Below are 15,906 nucleotides of genomic sequence, written 5' to 3'. Positions count from 1 at the left end.
ATGAATCAAAGCGTTCAGGTCGAATTTATTCTGTTGGGTTTCTCCAGCATTAGAGATCGGTGGATTATAGTCTTTTTGCTAATATTGGCTATTTACTGCTTCACAGTCATAGGGAATTTAGTTATCATTATGCTAGTGTGGACTGACCTACATCTGCACACTCCCATGTACTTCTTTCTTGGAAACTTTTCTTTCATGGAGATCTGGTACACAACAGTCATCATCCCCAAGACAATGGCCAATATTGTGACAGATATGGAGACAATCCAGTTTGCAGCCTGCATTATTCAATACTATGTTTTCTTTTCTTTGGGCACCACTGAAATTTTCTTGCTATCGTGTATGGCCTTTGATCGCTATCTAGCTATTTGCAACCCTCTAAGGTACTCGACCATCATGCGCAATGGAGTTTGCCTCCGATTGTCATTGAGCTGTTGGTTGGGAGGCTTCCTATGCTTGATGCCACCAGCTGTTCTTATCGCCCATTTGAAGTTTTGTGGACCCTACATAATCAACCATTTCTTTTGCGATGGTCCATCACTGTTGCGACTCTCCTGCATTGACACCTACTTGATTGAACTGTTCCATTTTATTTTGGCATTAATCGTAATTTTGCTACCTTTCCTCCTAATATTGATTTCGTATATTTTTATTATCTCCACCATTTTGAGAATTCCATCTGGTACAGGACGAAACAAGGCCTTCTCCACCTGCTCTTCTCATCTGATTGTGGTCCTCATATTTTATGGTTCTCTGATCTTTATGTATGTACGTCCGAAGCCCATTAATGCATCAGAGATGAACAAGGCTGTAGCTGTGTTTTACACTTTGGTTACACCCATGCTTAACCCTCTTATCTACTGCTTTCGGAACACGGAGGTGAAAAAAGCAATGAAAAATGCAGTGCACAAAGCACGTAGCTCTGAAAGAAGATGGATGCTCTGTGTTTTCAGCAGTTGAATACAATTTCTAAACACATTTCCCCATGTGGAGAAACCAGCAGGGGTTGTATTATCTTGGTCCTAGTTGCATTGTTTTTAATAACTAACTGCCATTATATATGTTACATTTGTATCCCACATTTCCCCACCTATTTGCAGGCTCAATGTGGCTTACATAGTACCGGAGAGGCATTCGCCAATCCGGTAAAAACAAATACAGGTGGTATTATGGTTAGGTAAGGAACATATGTTTCAATTACAATGGGAATCAAGGAGAGGAAAGATTATTTAGTGTCCGGTACAAGCTTTGGTTATGATGTGTTGCAGAGTGCAGGCATTTATGTTGGGTCGGCGGGGTATGCCTTTTTGAACAGGTAGGTCTTTAATGATTTCTTGAAGTTTAGGTGGTTGTAGGTTGTCTTTGCAGCTTTAGGCAGTGCGTTCCCTAATTGTGTGCTTGTATAGGAGAAGCTGGACGCATAGGTTGTTTTGTATTTATGTTTTTTGCTGTTTGGATAGTGGAGGTTTAGGTATGTTCGAGATGATCTGGTTATGTTTCTGAGTGGTAGGTCTATAAGATCTGTCATATATCCTGGGACTTGGTCATAGATAATCCTGTGGACCAGGGTGCAGATTTTGAAAGTAATATGTTCTTTGATTGGCAGCCAATGAAGTTTTCAGTGGCGTTCCCAGCCTGGATGGCACCCGGGGCGGATCGCCGATGCGCCCCCCCCCCCCCGCCTGCAAAATGACACCTTCCCCCCCGGTGCACGCCGCTGGGGGGGGTGCCATGGCGCGTGCTTGTGGGCTCTGACTTCGCTAACTTCGCTCGTTCGCTGCAGCTCCCTCTGCCCCGGAACAGGAAGTAACCTGTTCCAAGGCAGAGGGAGCTGCACCGAACGAGTGAAGTTAGCAAAGTCATAGCCCACAGGTGCGCGCTGCGGCACCCCCCAGTGGCGTGCACCTGGGGTGGACTGCCCCCCCCCCCGGTACACCACTGGCAGTTTTTCACGGAGGGGCTTGGCACTGTCGAATTGCGATTTGCCAAATATTAGTCTGGCTGCTGTATTCTGAGCGGTCTGGAGTTTCTTTGTGTCCAGAGTAAATTCCGTTGCAATAGTCTGCGTGACTTAGCACCATTGATTGTATTAGGTTACAAAATATTTCCCTCGGGAAGAAAGGTTTTAAGCGTTTAAGTTTCCACATCGAGTGGAACATTTTCTTTGTTGTAGTGCTCTCTAGAGTGAGGTTGCGGTCGATTATCACTCCAAGTATTTTCAGGTTGTTTGAAATAGGGAGGGTGTGTTCTGGGGTGATTAAGGTTGTTCGTTTGTATGTTTTGTGTTGAGATGAGAGGAAGAGACAATGTGTTTTTTCAGTATTCAGTTTCAATTGAAAGGAGTTTGCCCATGAATCCATGGTATTCAAGCCAAGTTTAATTTAGTTGTTGATTTCTGTTAGGTCATGTCTGAAGAGGGTATGTAGATCTCTCTCTCTCTCTTTACATGTATGTATATACATGTAGATAGCACCATTTCCATTTCAGAACGCATCTATTTACAAGTGGATATCCAATGCATGCAAAATATACTACAACTTAAATGTTTTAACGTTGAATTCTCTTTCATTTCTGTAAAATAGAGATTGGGCTTGCCTGCCATCTGGCTGGATGAGTTTAGTACCTCCCTCTGTTTTTCTTCCCCGCCCATCTCCTCTCTGGAACCAACCTTCTTCCCACTTCATCCCTCCCATTGTTCTATTATATGCATCTCTGTACTGGCATTACTCAACCACCAGGGCTATTCTTTCTTAGTCCTTTCTGTACATCAAGGGGTTAAAGTTCAAAGAGGTTTAACCAGGCAGGAGAGGCTCCTGTCCCATTAAATTCCACTGAACCGGTCCATCTTCAATATTCAGCAGCACTTAACTGGGCAGTGCCATTGATATTGTCTCCAAGTGGCCATTTCCTAACCGGTTAGTTCAGGGCAGTTTGGGGGGTGGAACTTGGACAGAGCCACTATTTAACCAGTTAGTGGCAATATTCAGTCTTCTCACCGACTAAGTAAGCAGATACAGTTAGGACAGCAAAAAGGTTATCCTAACTTTATCCACCATATTACCTGGGCACCAACCTGAATATCAGGCAGTATCCAGTCAACTTCCAGGTGTCCAAAGATACCCGGATAGTCAAAGCTGGAAGTCGAACATGGCCTGGCATTGACTATCAGGGGCTATTTCGGCTTGTGGCCGTGAGCAGCTTACAAGCTGCTTACCATCCTACAAACCCTACCGCCCTCAAGAGTCCCTTGTTCGGCCTATGAAAATCGCCTCGCCCTCTCTCCGGTTGATTGTTCCCACCTTCAGGTTACACATCATTCTGCCTTTTTTTTTTTTTTTGCACCACCCCTTTTCTTCTGGAAGTCCCTACCTCCTTGCCTTCACTCAGAATGCTCTCTCCCTAAATTCAAAGCTACATTAAAAACCTATTTACCTTAGCTTTTCCGAACTTTGCTGGGCTGAGGGTTCAGTAGTCCGACATCCTAGCCTCGTTTGTTATAGGTATGTAAACAAGGGTTTTTCTCTCTCTCTCTACCTCTCTCTACCTTTTCTGTCCCATATATGGAATTCCTTTCTATTTCCATTTAGACTGTACACTGATTTATTGTGAAAGGCAGTTAAGCATGTACCTAATAAACCAAACTAAAACTAAACATACCACTGCTTGTTAAATATTGACCTTCTAGTTGTCTGTAACCCACTTTGATTGTGTTTGACATTGCATGAAACAAAGCTAATCTGAACTTCTACAGAGAATGACTCAGATGTAAAAATATTCAGATCAAGATTTATTTTGCATTGCATAGCATGGGGACTGCCATATTTACATAAGCAACGTTCTTAGGAAGCATCTCTAACAAATCACTCCTAATAAAGAATGTCATACGAGACTCATTTTTATTTTATTTTCATTTCTGTTTATGGTGAGTCATTTATGAAAGCACAGCATATCAAAAAAGCGATCAAAAACATATACAACAAAGTGACATTTGAGGATTATACAAAATGTAACTTAAAGACAATAAACTCCTTAAGAGCAGCGGTCACTGCCAAGTGCAAGAGATATACTCACAATTTTCCCCTTCCCTAAACTCCCCTCCCCCCCAAAAACCTCCCACCCTAGATAAGTATGATTCACATCTTACTGTACAGGTATTAATTTACACATATGGAGTTACATATTCATAAGATGGCCTTTCCCCGCTGGAGTTAACGTTTGCCAAAAAGGTGTCCACACACGGGAAAAATGCTAATTCTGTAAACTTTACATCAGGCCTTGCCACTCTCCACTCAAACTTCATGTATTCAATCATTTTGCTCCGCCATTGTTGAGGTGTAGGGCTTTTAGGAGAGATCCATTCTTTCAAGATCAATGACTTGGCTATTATTGTCGATCTGCTCACAAATCCTTTATATCCCGCCGACGAGACTCATTTTTAATATGCAGAATTCAATCTTTGTTTGAGATGTTCCAAGTCATTTCTGTCCACCCCCCATCTCCCAGTTGGCATTTTTCTTTTGCATGTGATGTTTAAATCTAAAAAGACAAAGAGAATACCGTTTATCATGCTGATGTTTAAACACTCTCTGGCTTTTTTTGACAATTAGCTGGCAAATCTTTGGAGTTATCCTAGATGATGGCACTCTGTCTAAGAGATAAATAAAATTTAATCTGGACAAATATAAACTAATCCACAGAAGGATCACGAGTGATAACTATAGATATGCAATGCTGTAGGGATATGCCATTCTTTTTTGTATCATTGGACTTTTTCGTCCATTTTTGGACATTTCCAAGTTCATTTTACACATACATTTTAATAGCAATCTGTAACCCATGTTATAAGTGCGTAACGTCAACTAATTCATAACACATGCTAATTCGTCAGTTAACAGCATTTCAAAAGAACTTACATACATGACTCAACAAGTTCTAAATATGTCTAGATACATTTTCATTTTCATAACTTATTTGGTAAATTTGTTTTGCGGATCATCCGAGATAACAGCATAAACGTTGCAATCCAAATTTCCAAGGCAACGATTATGCAGTTCTTCATCAATCCATATTTTCTTTCAGTTTTTCTACTAGCTATTTCAATTATTCAAATAAATTCAAAAATGTTTAGAATCCATCCATATTGTGTTCAGTTCTGGTCGCCTCATCTCAAAAAAGATATAAAGGAATTGGAGAAGGTGTAGAGAAGGGCGACGAAAATGATAAAAGGGATGGGACGACTACCTTATGAGGAGAGGTTAAGAAGGTAGGACTCTTTAGCTTGGAGAAAAGGCGGCTGAGGGGTGATATGATAGAGGTCTACAAAATAATGAGTGGGGTAGAGCGGACAGATGTGAAGCGTTTGTTTACGCTTTCTAACAATAATAGAACCAGGGGACACAAGATGAAATTAGAATGTGGTAGGTTTAAAACAAATAGGAGAAAGTTTTTCTTTACTCAGCGCGTAGTTAGACTCTGGAACTCATTGCCGGAGAAGGTAGTGATGGCAACAGGCCTTGCTGAGTTTAAAGGGGGTCTGGACAGATTCCTGAAGGAAAAGTCCAATGATCATTATTAAATTTGGGGGGTTTGCCAGGTTCTTGGGGCCTGGATTGGCCGCTGTTGGACACAGAGTGCTGGGCTTGATGGACCTTTGGTCTTTTCCCAGCGTGGTAGTGCTTCTGTAGTTATGACAAATGGCCGCCATTTTTTGTCAATGTGAGAGAACATGTTAGCTGAAGAAATTTGAACCTCTTCCCTGAGGAAGATTCAAAACCTGACCATGTCGGTGGAGGTTCTCACACTATGGAAAACAGCTGCCAATTAAGTGCTACCAGTGCCATTTGTCAGTACTAAGACTGGGCTGGGCCAGAGAACCCTCTAAAACTAAAAAGTAGCATATTTTATTTATTTATTGTATTTGTTACATTTGTATCCCACATTTTCCCACCTATTTGTAGGCTCAATGTGGCTTACATAGTACCGGAGAGGCGTTTGCAAACATCGGTGAGAACAAATACAAAGTGGTGTTGTGGTAAGATAAAGTTCATGTGACATGGCCACATTAGGGAGACGTGCATCGGAAGAGTTGAGTTTTGTCCATTACATACTTTAGTTTTGTTGTGTTGTAGGGATCGAGCATTTAAGTTGGATCGGTGGGGTATGCCTTTTTGAACAGGTTAGTTTTTAGCGATTTCCGGAAGTTTAGGTGGCCGTACGTCGTCTTCAAGGCTTTTGGTAGTGCGTTCCACAGTTGTGTGCTTAAGTAGGAAAAGCTGAATGCATAAGTTGATTTGTATTTAAGTCCTTTGCAGCTTGGGTAGTGCAGATTTAGATATGATCTTGTTGATTCGGATGTGTTTCTAGTTGGTAGGTCAATCAAGTCTGTCATGTATCCCGGGGCTTCACCGTAGATAATTATGCATTTGTAAAACAAATTGGATATAGTACGTTTCTCACTCGTGGCCCCCCTAGTGCATGGAAAAAATAAGCAAGTGCTAAATGCTAGAGAAGTCCATACATTTGTATGCCTCGCTATACTCAACTTCACATAAAGTAAGTCTTTGTTATATCACGATGGTCTAAATGATCAGAAGCGCTTTAATAGGATCATCAGATCAGCGTACCAGCCTCTATATTGGCTAATGATGATTATGAGCCAAGCACATTTAGAGAGGCAGTACCGCAATCCTCATCAATCCAAATTTTAGAAAACAGCTTTTGGAGACTACCTTGAAGGAGCATTTTAGCGAATGTCGGTGACATTGGGTCTCCATCATGTATTGTCTATAGTGGCTGAAAAACTAAGTACTAATTTGGAGTTTAAACACAACAAAAAATGTGGAAAAATTAAGATAAATGATATATGTGAATATTATAATGAAAAAATAAGTAAAAAATCTAACATTTGGATTGATGAGGATTGTGGTACTGCCTCTTTAAATATGCTTGGCTCATAATAATCATTAGCTACTATAGAGGCAGGTACGCTGATCTGATGATCCTATTAAAGCTCTTCTGATCATTTAGACCGTCATGATATAACAAAGACGTGCTTTATGTGAAGTTGAGTATAGCAAGATTGATTGATTGTGGACTCCCTTCACTATCTAAATTGTGGGTGTGGCTTGGATCTCTTTCAGGGAGAGAAAACTAACAACTTATAGCAGCAGCTTCAGAGAGCATTTTCCATCTCACAGATAGGCTGCAGAGAATACCTTCTCCTGCTTTAGACTTAATCCTACCCACCCTACCCCTCTACCCACCCACCCCTAGAGTGACATGTCTTATATAACCTCCCTATCAACCCACTCATTACTTTACCTCACCCATTTCTATTCTTCTATCACCTTCTCCCACTACTCCAACCAGAGTTACACCTAATCACACTGACCACCCTTCAACATCTTCTGTCCTTCTGTGACTGTTCTCTTGTGCTTGACTGCTTAAATATTTTAAATTTAAATGCTTTACTTTTTGTCTATTAGATTGTAAGCTCTTTGAGCAGGGACTGTCTTTCTTCTGTGTTTGTACAGCGCTGCGTACACTTTGTAGCGCTCTAGAAATGTTAAATAGTAGTAGTAGTAGTAGTATGTACTGTGACACATATTTGTATGGGCATCTCTAGTGTTTAGCGTGCACTAAAAACAATAGAGCAACTTTGTAAAAGATCCCCTAAACGAGCGCACATCCATTTTGGGCCTGAGACCTTACCGCCACCCATTGACTTAGTGGTAAGGAGGAGCATAATCAAAAGGGACTCCCAAGTCTTATTGAGGACGTCCTCGCAAAACGTCCCAGCGAAGGGGCGAGGAAACCTGTATTATCGAAAACAAGATGGTGTCCATCTTTTGTTTCGATAATATGGTCGGGGACGCTCAAATCTTGACATTTAGGTCGTCCCTAGAGATGGTCGTCCCTAGACTTGGTCATTTCTGATTTTCGGTGATAATGGAAACTAAGGACACCCATCTCAGAAATGACCAAATGCAAGCCCTTTGGTCGTGGGAGGAGCCATCATTCGTAGTGCACTGGTCCACCTGACATGCCAGGACAGCAACTGGGCACCCTAGGGAGCACTGCAGTGGACTTCAGAAATTGCTCCCAGGTACACAGCTCCCTTTCCATGTGTACTGAGCCCCCCCAACTGCCCCAAAACCCACTACCCACAACTGTACACCACTACCATAGTCCTTACGGGTGAAGGAGGCACCTAGATGTGGGTACAGTGAGTTTGTGGTGGGTTTTGGAGGGCTCACATTTACCACCACAAGTGTAACAGGTAGGGAGGGATGGGCCTGGGTCCGCCTGCATGAAGTGCACTGCGCCCTCTACAACTGCTCTAGGTACCTGCATACTGCTGTGATGGACCTGAGTATGACATTTGATGCTGGCATAGAGGCTGGCAAAAAAGATTTTTAAAGATGTTTTTTGAGGGTGGGAGGGATTATTGACCACTGGAGGAGTAAGGGGAGGTGATCCCCAATTCTCTCCGGTGGTCATCTGGTCAATTCGGGCACCTTTTTGTGCCTTGGTCGTAAGAAAAACAGGACTAGGTAAAGTCATCCAAATGCTTGTCAGGATGCCCTTTTTTTTTCATTATGGATCGAGGACGCCCATGTGTTAGGCACGGCCAAGTCCCGCCTTCGCTACACCTCCGACACGCCTCCTTGAATTTTGGTCATCCCTGCGACGTAAAGCAATTGGGGACGCCCAAAATCTACTTTCAATTATGCCAATTTGGGTGACCCTGTGAGAAGGACGCCCATCTTCTGATTTGTGTCAAAAGGTGGGCATCCTTCTCTTTTGAAAATAGGCTCGAAGATCTCACACGTTAACCGGGTGGTAATCATTAGTGCGTCTACACTGCCGATTACCGCCGGGGAAGCGCCACATGGTAGAAAATTTCTACCGCATGTTTTGGATGCATGTCAAAACTGAAATTAACACCCAGGGCACGTGGTAGCTGGGCGGTAGTTCCAATCTGATGCACGTTGTACACGCAGAGGTGCCTATATGTTTTAGTAAAAGGGCCCCACAATTAGTAGACAAATAAACTTGAGAAAGCCACAGCTTATCATTGACCAGCAAGGAATCAAGGATGCTGGGCTTAAGAAACCTTTGGAGAACTAGAATGACAAGTTTTATGTTCTTATTAATTGAAAATTGTGGTAGAACCGTATACCTTCATGCAACTAAGCCAACCTCAAGCATTTCAGAACTATTTTTTTAACAAATACTTTTTTCAAAGCACTTTTCACTTCCTTGTTTTTCAAGGTATAGATGATAGGATTTAACATGGGCATTACAAAACTGTACAACATAGACACCAACCTGTCCTTATCGAATGAGTAGCTTGAGATTGGACGCATATAGCTGAAGATTGCACTGCCATAATATAATATCACCATAGTAAGGTGGGAACCACAGGTTGAGAATGCTTTATGTCTCCCCTCACTAGAGCGAATTTTCAAGATGGCCGATATAATATAAATGTAGGACACAATAATACACAGAAAAAGGGGCCAACCTATGAGGACCCCTATAGTTAACAGTACAGCTTCATTGATGGATGTATCAGCACAAGCAAGAGATAGCAAAGGAGGGATATCACAAAAGAAATAGCTGAGTTCATTAGAACCACAGAAAGGTAATGTAAAGGTGAAGTAAGTATGTATTGCTGAATTTAGCATGCCGGTGATCCAGCTACTTGCTGCCAGATTTGCACAAACCATCTTGTTCATGATGATAGTATAACGCAACGGGTTACAGATCGCTACATAGCGGTCATAAGCCATCACCGCAAGCAGGACACACTCTGTACCCATACATGACACAAAGAAATACAATTGTACAATACAATCGGAACAAGAAATTGTTTTCTTTTCCCTGGAGAGGTTCTCCAGCATTTTGGGCACAGTACTGGATATATAGCAGATGTCCAGGAAGGACAGATTGACGAGGAAAAAATACATAGGTTTATGAAGGCGAATGTCGAGTCTGGTTGCTACGATGATGCCCATGTTTCCTGCCAGTGTCGCCAAGTAGATCAGCAAAAGGGCGGCAAAGAATAGATCTTGAAAGTCCATAATTTTGGAGAACCCCAGAAAAATGAATTCTGACGGTATGGTCTGATTTCTTCTTTCCATTTCATTTCTGTGTTTCACCTGTTGGGTAAGCATAAATGCAGCTCATGAGAGGCAAAAGATAGAACATTGCAATGGAGAAACCGAGTGAAAGATTGTGGTGACAAAAAAGTGACCCACTGAGCAAAAAGGTACCGAAAATGGGGTTGTGACTGAATGATCAACTTGTGAAAAAATTGAATAGTCCCATTATACTGATCATATAGTACACAGAAGTACACAAGTATTGCCATAGTGGGACAGACCAATGGTCCATTAAGCTCTGAATCCTGTTTCCAAGAGTGGACAATCCAAATCACAAGTACCTGGCAAGATCTCCCCAAAACATACAAAACATTTTATGCTGCTTATCCTAGAAATATAACAAAATGTTTAAACACACATGAATACAAGTGTATTGCTTCTTCAGCTTATTGAGAGTGGAGTAGTCTCATATGTAACACACGATAAAGATTATTTGATTTTTCACCCAATGACTGGGTGTATTATCTGTGTGTATTGTCTAATCATTGACTGAACCTCCACCACCCTTTGCTAATCTTATATATAAAGATATATTTCTGTTTGTCAATATGCTAACATCTAATTTTATGTAGCACTTAGCTTGAACAAGTTGGTGCTCTTAAAACCCCGACAGGTCCCCGTTTCGTGGTTACTTTCTCAAGGGGGAGTCACCAGTTCTAAAACCAAAAACAAGATGCAGCACAAAGTTACTTACAAAATAGTTCTAAAGGCATATTAGTTGTATAATTACTTGTATTCTAAATAAAATTGCTGTTAGCTTACCAAGTAACAGTCCACTCTCAATAAGCTGAAGAAGCAATACACTTGTATTCATGTGTGTTTAAACATTTTGTTATATTTTGATGCTCGACAGAGCACAGGCACAATTGTTTGTTTTATCCTAGAAATAAGCAGCGGATTTTCCCCAAGTCCATTTTAATAATGGTCTACGGACTTTTCCTTTAGGAAGCCATCCAAACCTTTTTTAAACCCAGCTAAGCTAACTGCTTCTACTACATTCTCTGGCAACGAATTTCAGAGTTTAATTACACGTTGAATGAAGAAACATTTTCTCTGATTCATTTTAAATTTACTATTTTGTAACTTTATTGCATGCCCCCTAGTCCTAGTATTTTTGGAAAGAGTAAAGAAGCGAGTCACGTCTACCCGTTCCACTCTATTCATTATTTTCTAGGCCTCTAGCATTTAAAAAATGAAGGTTTCCCAAATTTACCCCTCCAAACCTTTATAGATTTTATCTCTCTTATTTGTAACCCTACCTTTGGTACCTTAAAAGAGATATGGGAAGAAGGCATGAGAGAGAGAGAAAATTGTCGTATTGATCTTACATAACGAGAAACCACAGTATGCTTCAGTAAAAGAATCATTTAATATGTCCAGTCAGAAATGAATTAACGAATCATGTAAATTATTTATAATTAGTATAGAGATACTGAATAATTGAGCCATGTAAGGGCATTGTAGCCGAGAGCAGCTCACATTTGATTAGTAAAAATATTTATGCCAATACACACTATTTTCATGTAAATACATTCTTGAAATGTTCTTACCATACTTCCGGATACTGTTCAATTGCTTATATGAGCTCAAACTCAGCTATTTTAATGGCAGAATAGAGTTTATGTGTGCTATGGAAGGTATATTTTGTTCAGGTAACTAAAATAAAAGCCCAGGCTACTTTTCTGTGATTATCTGGACAATGTGGTTCATGAATCTTGGAAGGAATACTTATAATACTTCCAGGGATTTGGGGAATACAACTAATCAATTCATTCCCAGTGGTATATTCAGTGAAGAAAAGAAATGAATGTCATATAGCAACTTATGTCTTCTATAGAGAGAAGGATGAATATTACCAATAATTAAGGTCTGGAATTTGTTGCCAGAGAATGTGATAAAGGTGGTTAGCTTAATGGGGTTTAAAAAAAGGGTTTGGACGTCTTCCTAAAGGAAAAGTCCCTAGACTATTATTATAATGGTCTTGGGGAAAACCCACTGCTTATTTCTATTTTGGGGATCTTGCCAGGTGCTTGTGACCTAGATTGGCCACTGTTGGAAACAGGATGCTGGGCTTGATGGAGCTTCGGTCTGTCCCAGTATGGCAATACGTATGTACTTCTGTAAAATGTTTCATAAGTCAATGGCCACAAACAAAATTCCATTTTAAAAAGTTACATAAGTACATAAGTAATGCCACACTGGGAAAAGACCAAGGGTCCATCGAGCCCAGCATCCTGTCCACGACAGTAGCCAATCCAGGCTAAGGGCACCTGGCGAGCTTCCCAAACCTACAAACATTCTATACATGTTATTCCTGGAATTGTGGATTTTTCCCAAGTCCATTTAGTAGCGGTTTATGGACTTGTCCTTTAGGAAACCGTCTAACCCCCTTTTAAACTCTGCCAAGCTAACCGCCTTCACTACGTTCTCCGGCAACGAATTCCAGAGTTTAATTACGCGTTGGGTGAAGAAAACATTTCTCTGATTTGTTTTAAATTTACTACACACTAGTTTCATCGCATGGCCCCTAGTCCTAGTATTTTTGGAAAGCGTGAACAGACGCTTCACATCTACCTGTTCCACTCCACTCATTATTTTATATATCTCTATAATGTCTCCCCTCAGCCGTCTCTTTTCCAAGCTGAAAAGCCCTAGCCTCCTTAGTCTTTCTTCATAGGGAAGTCGTCCCATCCCCGCTATCATTTTGGTCGCCCTTCGCTGCACCTTTTCCAATTCCACTATATCTTTCTTCAGATGTGGCGACCAGTATTGAACACAATACTCAAGGTGCGGTCGCACCATGGAGCGATATAACGGCATTATGACATCCTCACACCTATTTTCCATTCCTTTACTAATAATACCCAACATTCTATTCACTTTCCGAGCCGCAGCAGCACACTGAGCAGAAGGTTTCAGTGTATTATCGACGGCGACACCCAGATCCCTTTCTTGGTCCGTAACTCCTAACGTGGAACCTTGTATGACGTAGCTATAATTCGGGTTCTTTTTTCCCCACATGCATCACCTTGCACATTAATACCAATGTTCCCTCTAATGTGTGCAGGACTTGAACCTCTGTGTTCCTACCTTGGAAGAGGAAGGGATGTAGCAATATTACAATTTCAATTGCACTAGGTGGGTAGGTCTCCTGAGAGTTCTGCAGAACTTGCCTGCTCCACATGATTGAAACTGTGTCCCATACCCGACAAAAGTAATATAGATAGTGGACACCTGTGCAGCTTTAGACAGAGCAATGATTAATTGGAAAGAGTATTTAATATAGACAAGACCACAAGGACTTCAGCCTCAGCAAAATGATGCTGTTTAAAAAATATTCTGCCTCAAACATGTTTTAAAAAAAGCAAAAATTAGGGGCCCTTTTAGTAAGCCACACAGAGGGGCATAATCAAACGGGGACGACCATCTCTAAGGGTGCCCATCTCTAAGGACGTCCTCGGGAAGTGGCATCCCTATTTTGTTTCGATAATACGGTCGGGGATGACCAAATTCCAACATTTAGGTCGATCTTAGAGATGGTGGGCGGTAGAATTAGAGGATATGAAATGAGATTGAAGGGGGGCAGACTCAAGAAAAATGTCAGGAAGTATTTTTTCACGGAGAGAGTGGTGGATACTTGGAATGCCCTCCAATGGGAGGTGGTGGAGATGAAAACGGTAACGGAATTCAAACATGCGTGGGATAAACATAAAGGAATCCTGTTCAGAAGGAATGGATCCTCAGAAGCTTAGCAGAGATTGGGTGGCAGAGCCGATGTGGGAGGTGGGGCTAGTGGTTGGGAGGTGGGGCTAGTGCTGGGCAGACTTCTACGGTCTGTGCCTTGAAAATGGCAGATACAAATCAAGGTCAGGTATGCACAAAAAGTAGCACATATGAGTTTATCTTGTTGGGCAGACTGGATGGACCGTGCAGGTCTTTCTCTGCCATCATCTACTATTTTACTCGCGTTACTATGTCGTCCTTAGGTCGTCCTTAGAGATGGTCGTCCCCGGTTTTCAGCGATAATGGAAACCGAGGACGCCCATCTCAGAAACGACCAAATCCAAGCCGTTTGGTCTTGGGAGGAGCCAGCATTCGTAGTGCACTGGTCCCCCTCACATGCCAGGACACCAACTGGGCAGTCATGTCCCTTAATATGCTTAATTGAAAAAGAACATGAGTGCTTTGAAGCCTGAGGGGTTTAAGAAATGAGATCATCTTTGTGCATCATTGTCATGGGTTTGAGGGTTGTTTGGATGGGATTTTGGCGTGAACGCATCCCTGCCAGATCAGTGGCCATTCATTTAGGGGTCCTTGTACTAAGGTGCGCTGAAAAATGGCATGCGGTAGTGTAGGCCCGGGTTTGGGTGCGCACCAATCCATTTTTCAGCGTGCCTTTTTTTTACATTTTTGCCCAAAATGGACGTGTGGCAAAATCAAAATTTTTGCTCGTCCATTTTGGGCCTGTGACCTTACCGCCAGCCATTGACCTAGCGGTAAAGTCTCATGCGGTAACCGGGCAGTAGTCACCTACGTGCATCAAATGCCACTTGGCACACGTCCGATATGCGTGCCCAAAAATCGGCCGCGCTCCAAAAATGAAATTACTGCAACAGCCACGCGGTAACTGGGCGGTAACTCCATTTTGGCACCCGTTGGGCGCGTGTAGGCGCTTACGCAGCTTAATAAAAGGGCCTCTTCGTCTTCCACATCATAATTAGAGCAAAACCATCAAATCGGGATGTTCCCTTGAGGAATGTGGATATATTTATATCAGATTGTAATCTATTCAGGAAGAATAAGGAATAGAAAACAAGGAAAACCCTTATTACAATTTTAGCTCCGATCATTATCCTGTTCATAAGAACAGAGATAAACTTATAGAGCTCTACTGGGGATGCTTGAGCTGTACGCCATCAAAGAAGAAGAAAATACAGGCAAAAAAAGAAAATCAAACAGCTCTAAATGCAATAAAGAAAAGAGTTTGCTTTGCTTTGAATATACATGAGATGTAGCCCTTATACTGCTAAAACTAATTATACATAATTATGAAATACAATAAAGTAGTCATAAAACCATTCCTTAAAACAAGAAATCAAACAAAATAAAACATGGAAAAGAAAATAAGATGATACCTTTTTTATTGGACATAACTTAATACATTTCTTGATTAGCTTTCAAAGGTTGCCCTTCTTCATCAGGAACGTAGGACCTTTGAAGTCAGAATGATTGAATATTTTGACACCCAACAGACAGGATTTAACAAGGATCTGGGTTTTCTAGCCCATTATAAACCATAAGGTTGTATTTCTCTGTTTATCACCCTCCTTTCACCTACCCACCACACCCATCCTGTTAGAATATCAATGATATGCTTTAATGTCCCCATGCATACCTCCTACCCACCCCCATCCTCCCACCCTGTCAGACTGTCATAGTAATGCTTGAATGTTTTCACTTATATACACTGTCAGCTAGCACATTTGCTTATTTCCGATCTGACGAAGAAGGGCAACCTTCGAAAGCTAATCAAGAAATGTATTAAGTTATGTCCAATAAAAAAGGTATCATCTTATTTTCTTTTCCATGTTTTATTTTGTTTGATTTCTATAGATTCTACATGGAATGTTGCTACTATTGGAGATTCTACGTGGAATGTTGCTACTATTGGAGATTCTACATGGAATGTTGCTATTCCACTAGCAACATTCCATGTAGAAGTCGGCCCTTGTAGATCACC

General features: G+C 41.4%; 2 protein-coding genes across 2 annotated transcripts; one reads left to right on the top strand and one right to left on the bottom strand.

The window, feature by feature from the left end:
- On the top strand, positions 1-960 carry LOC115457121 (olfactory receptor 6F1-like). Its single transcript, XM_030186545.1, has one exon. It carries the CDS (start codon positions 1-3, stop codon positions 958-960), a length of 960 nt encoding a protein of 319 aa, XP_030042405.1.
- A 3,475-nt stretch (positions 961-4,435) lies between these two features.
- On the bottom strand, positions 4,436-10,145 carry LOC115457120 (olfactory receptor 5V1-like). Its single transcript, XM_030186544.1, has 3 exons — positions 9,237-10,145; positions 5,649-5,715; positions 4,436-4,536 (listed from the first exon to the last, which is right to left on the bottom strand). Exons 1-3 carry the CDS (start codon positions 10,143-10,145, stop codon positions 4,436-4,438), a joined length of 1,077 nt encoding a protein of 358 aa, XP_030042404.1.
- Between the last annotated feature and the right edge of the window lie 5,761 nt (positions 10,146-15,906).

This window comes from Microcaecilia unicolor, chromosome 14 (assembly GCF_901765095.1).
Source record: "Microcaecilia unicolor chromosome 14, aMicUni1.1, whole genome shotgun sequence".
Taxonomy (NCBI): Eukaryota; Metazoa; Chordata; class Amphibia; order Gymnophiona; family Siphonopidae; genus Microcaecilia; species Microcaecilia unicolor.
This window is presented reverse-complemented; position numbering and strand designations above follow the sequence as displayed.

Excerpts from the sequence above, each read along its gene's own strand:
- LOC115457120 (XM_030186544.1), bottom strand. The coding sequence starts at position 10,145 with ATGGAAAGAAGAAATCAGACCATACCGTCAGAATTCATTTTTCTGGGG. Across the intron at positions 5,716-9,236 it reads TGAAAAGTGCTTTGAAAAAA|ATTGACAAAAAATGGCGGCC; the intron begins GTATTTGTTAAA and ends ATGTTCTCTCAC. Across the intron at positions 4,537-5,648 it reads ACGCTGGGAAAAGACCAAAG|ATTTAAACATCACATGCAAA; the intron begins GTCCATCAAGCC and ends TTGTCTTTTTAG.
- LOC115457121 (XM_030186545.1), top strand. The coding sequence starts at position 1 with ATGAATCAAAGCGTTCAGGTCGAATTTATTCTGTTGGGTTTCTCCAGC.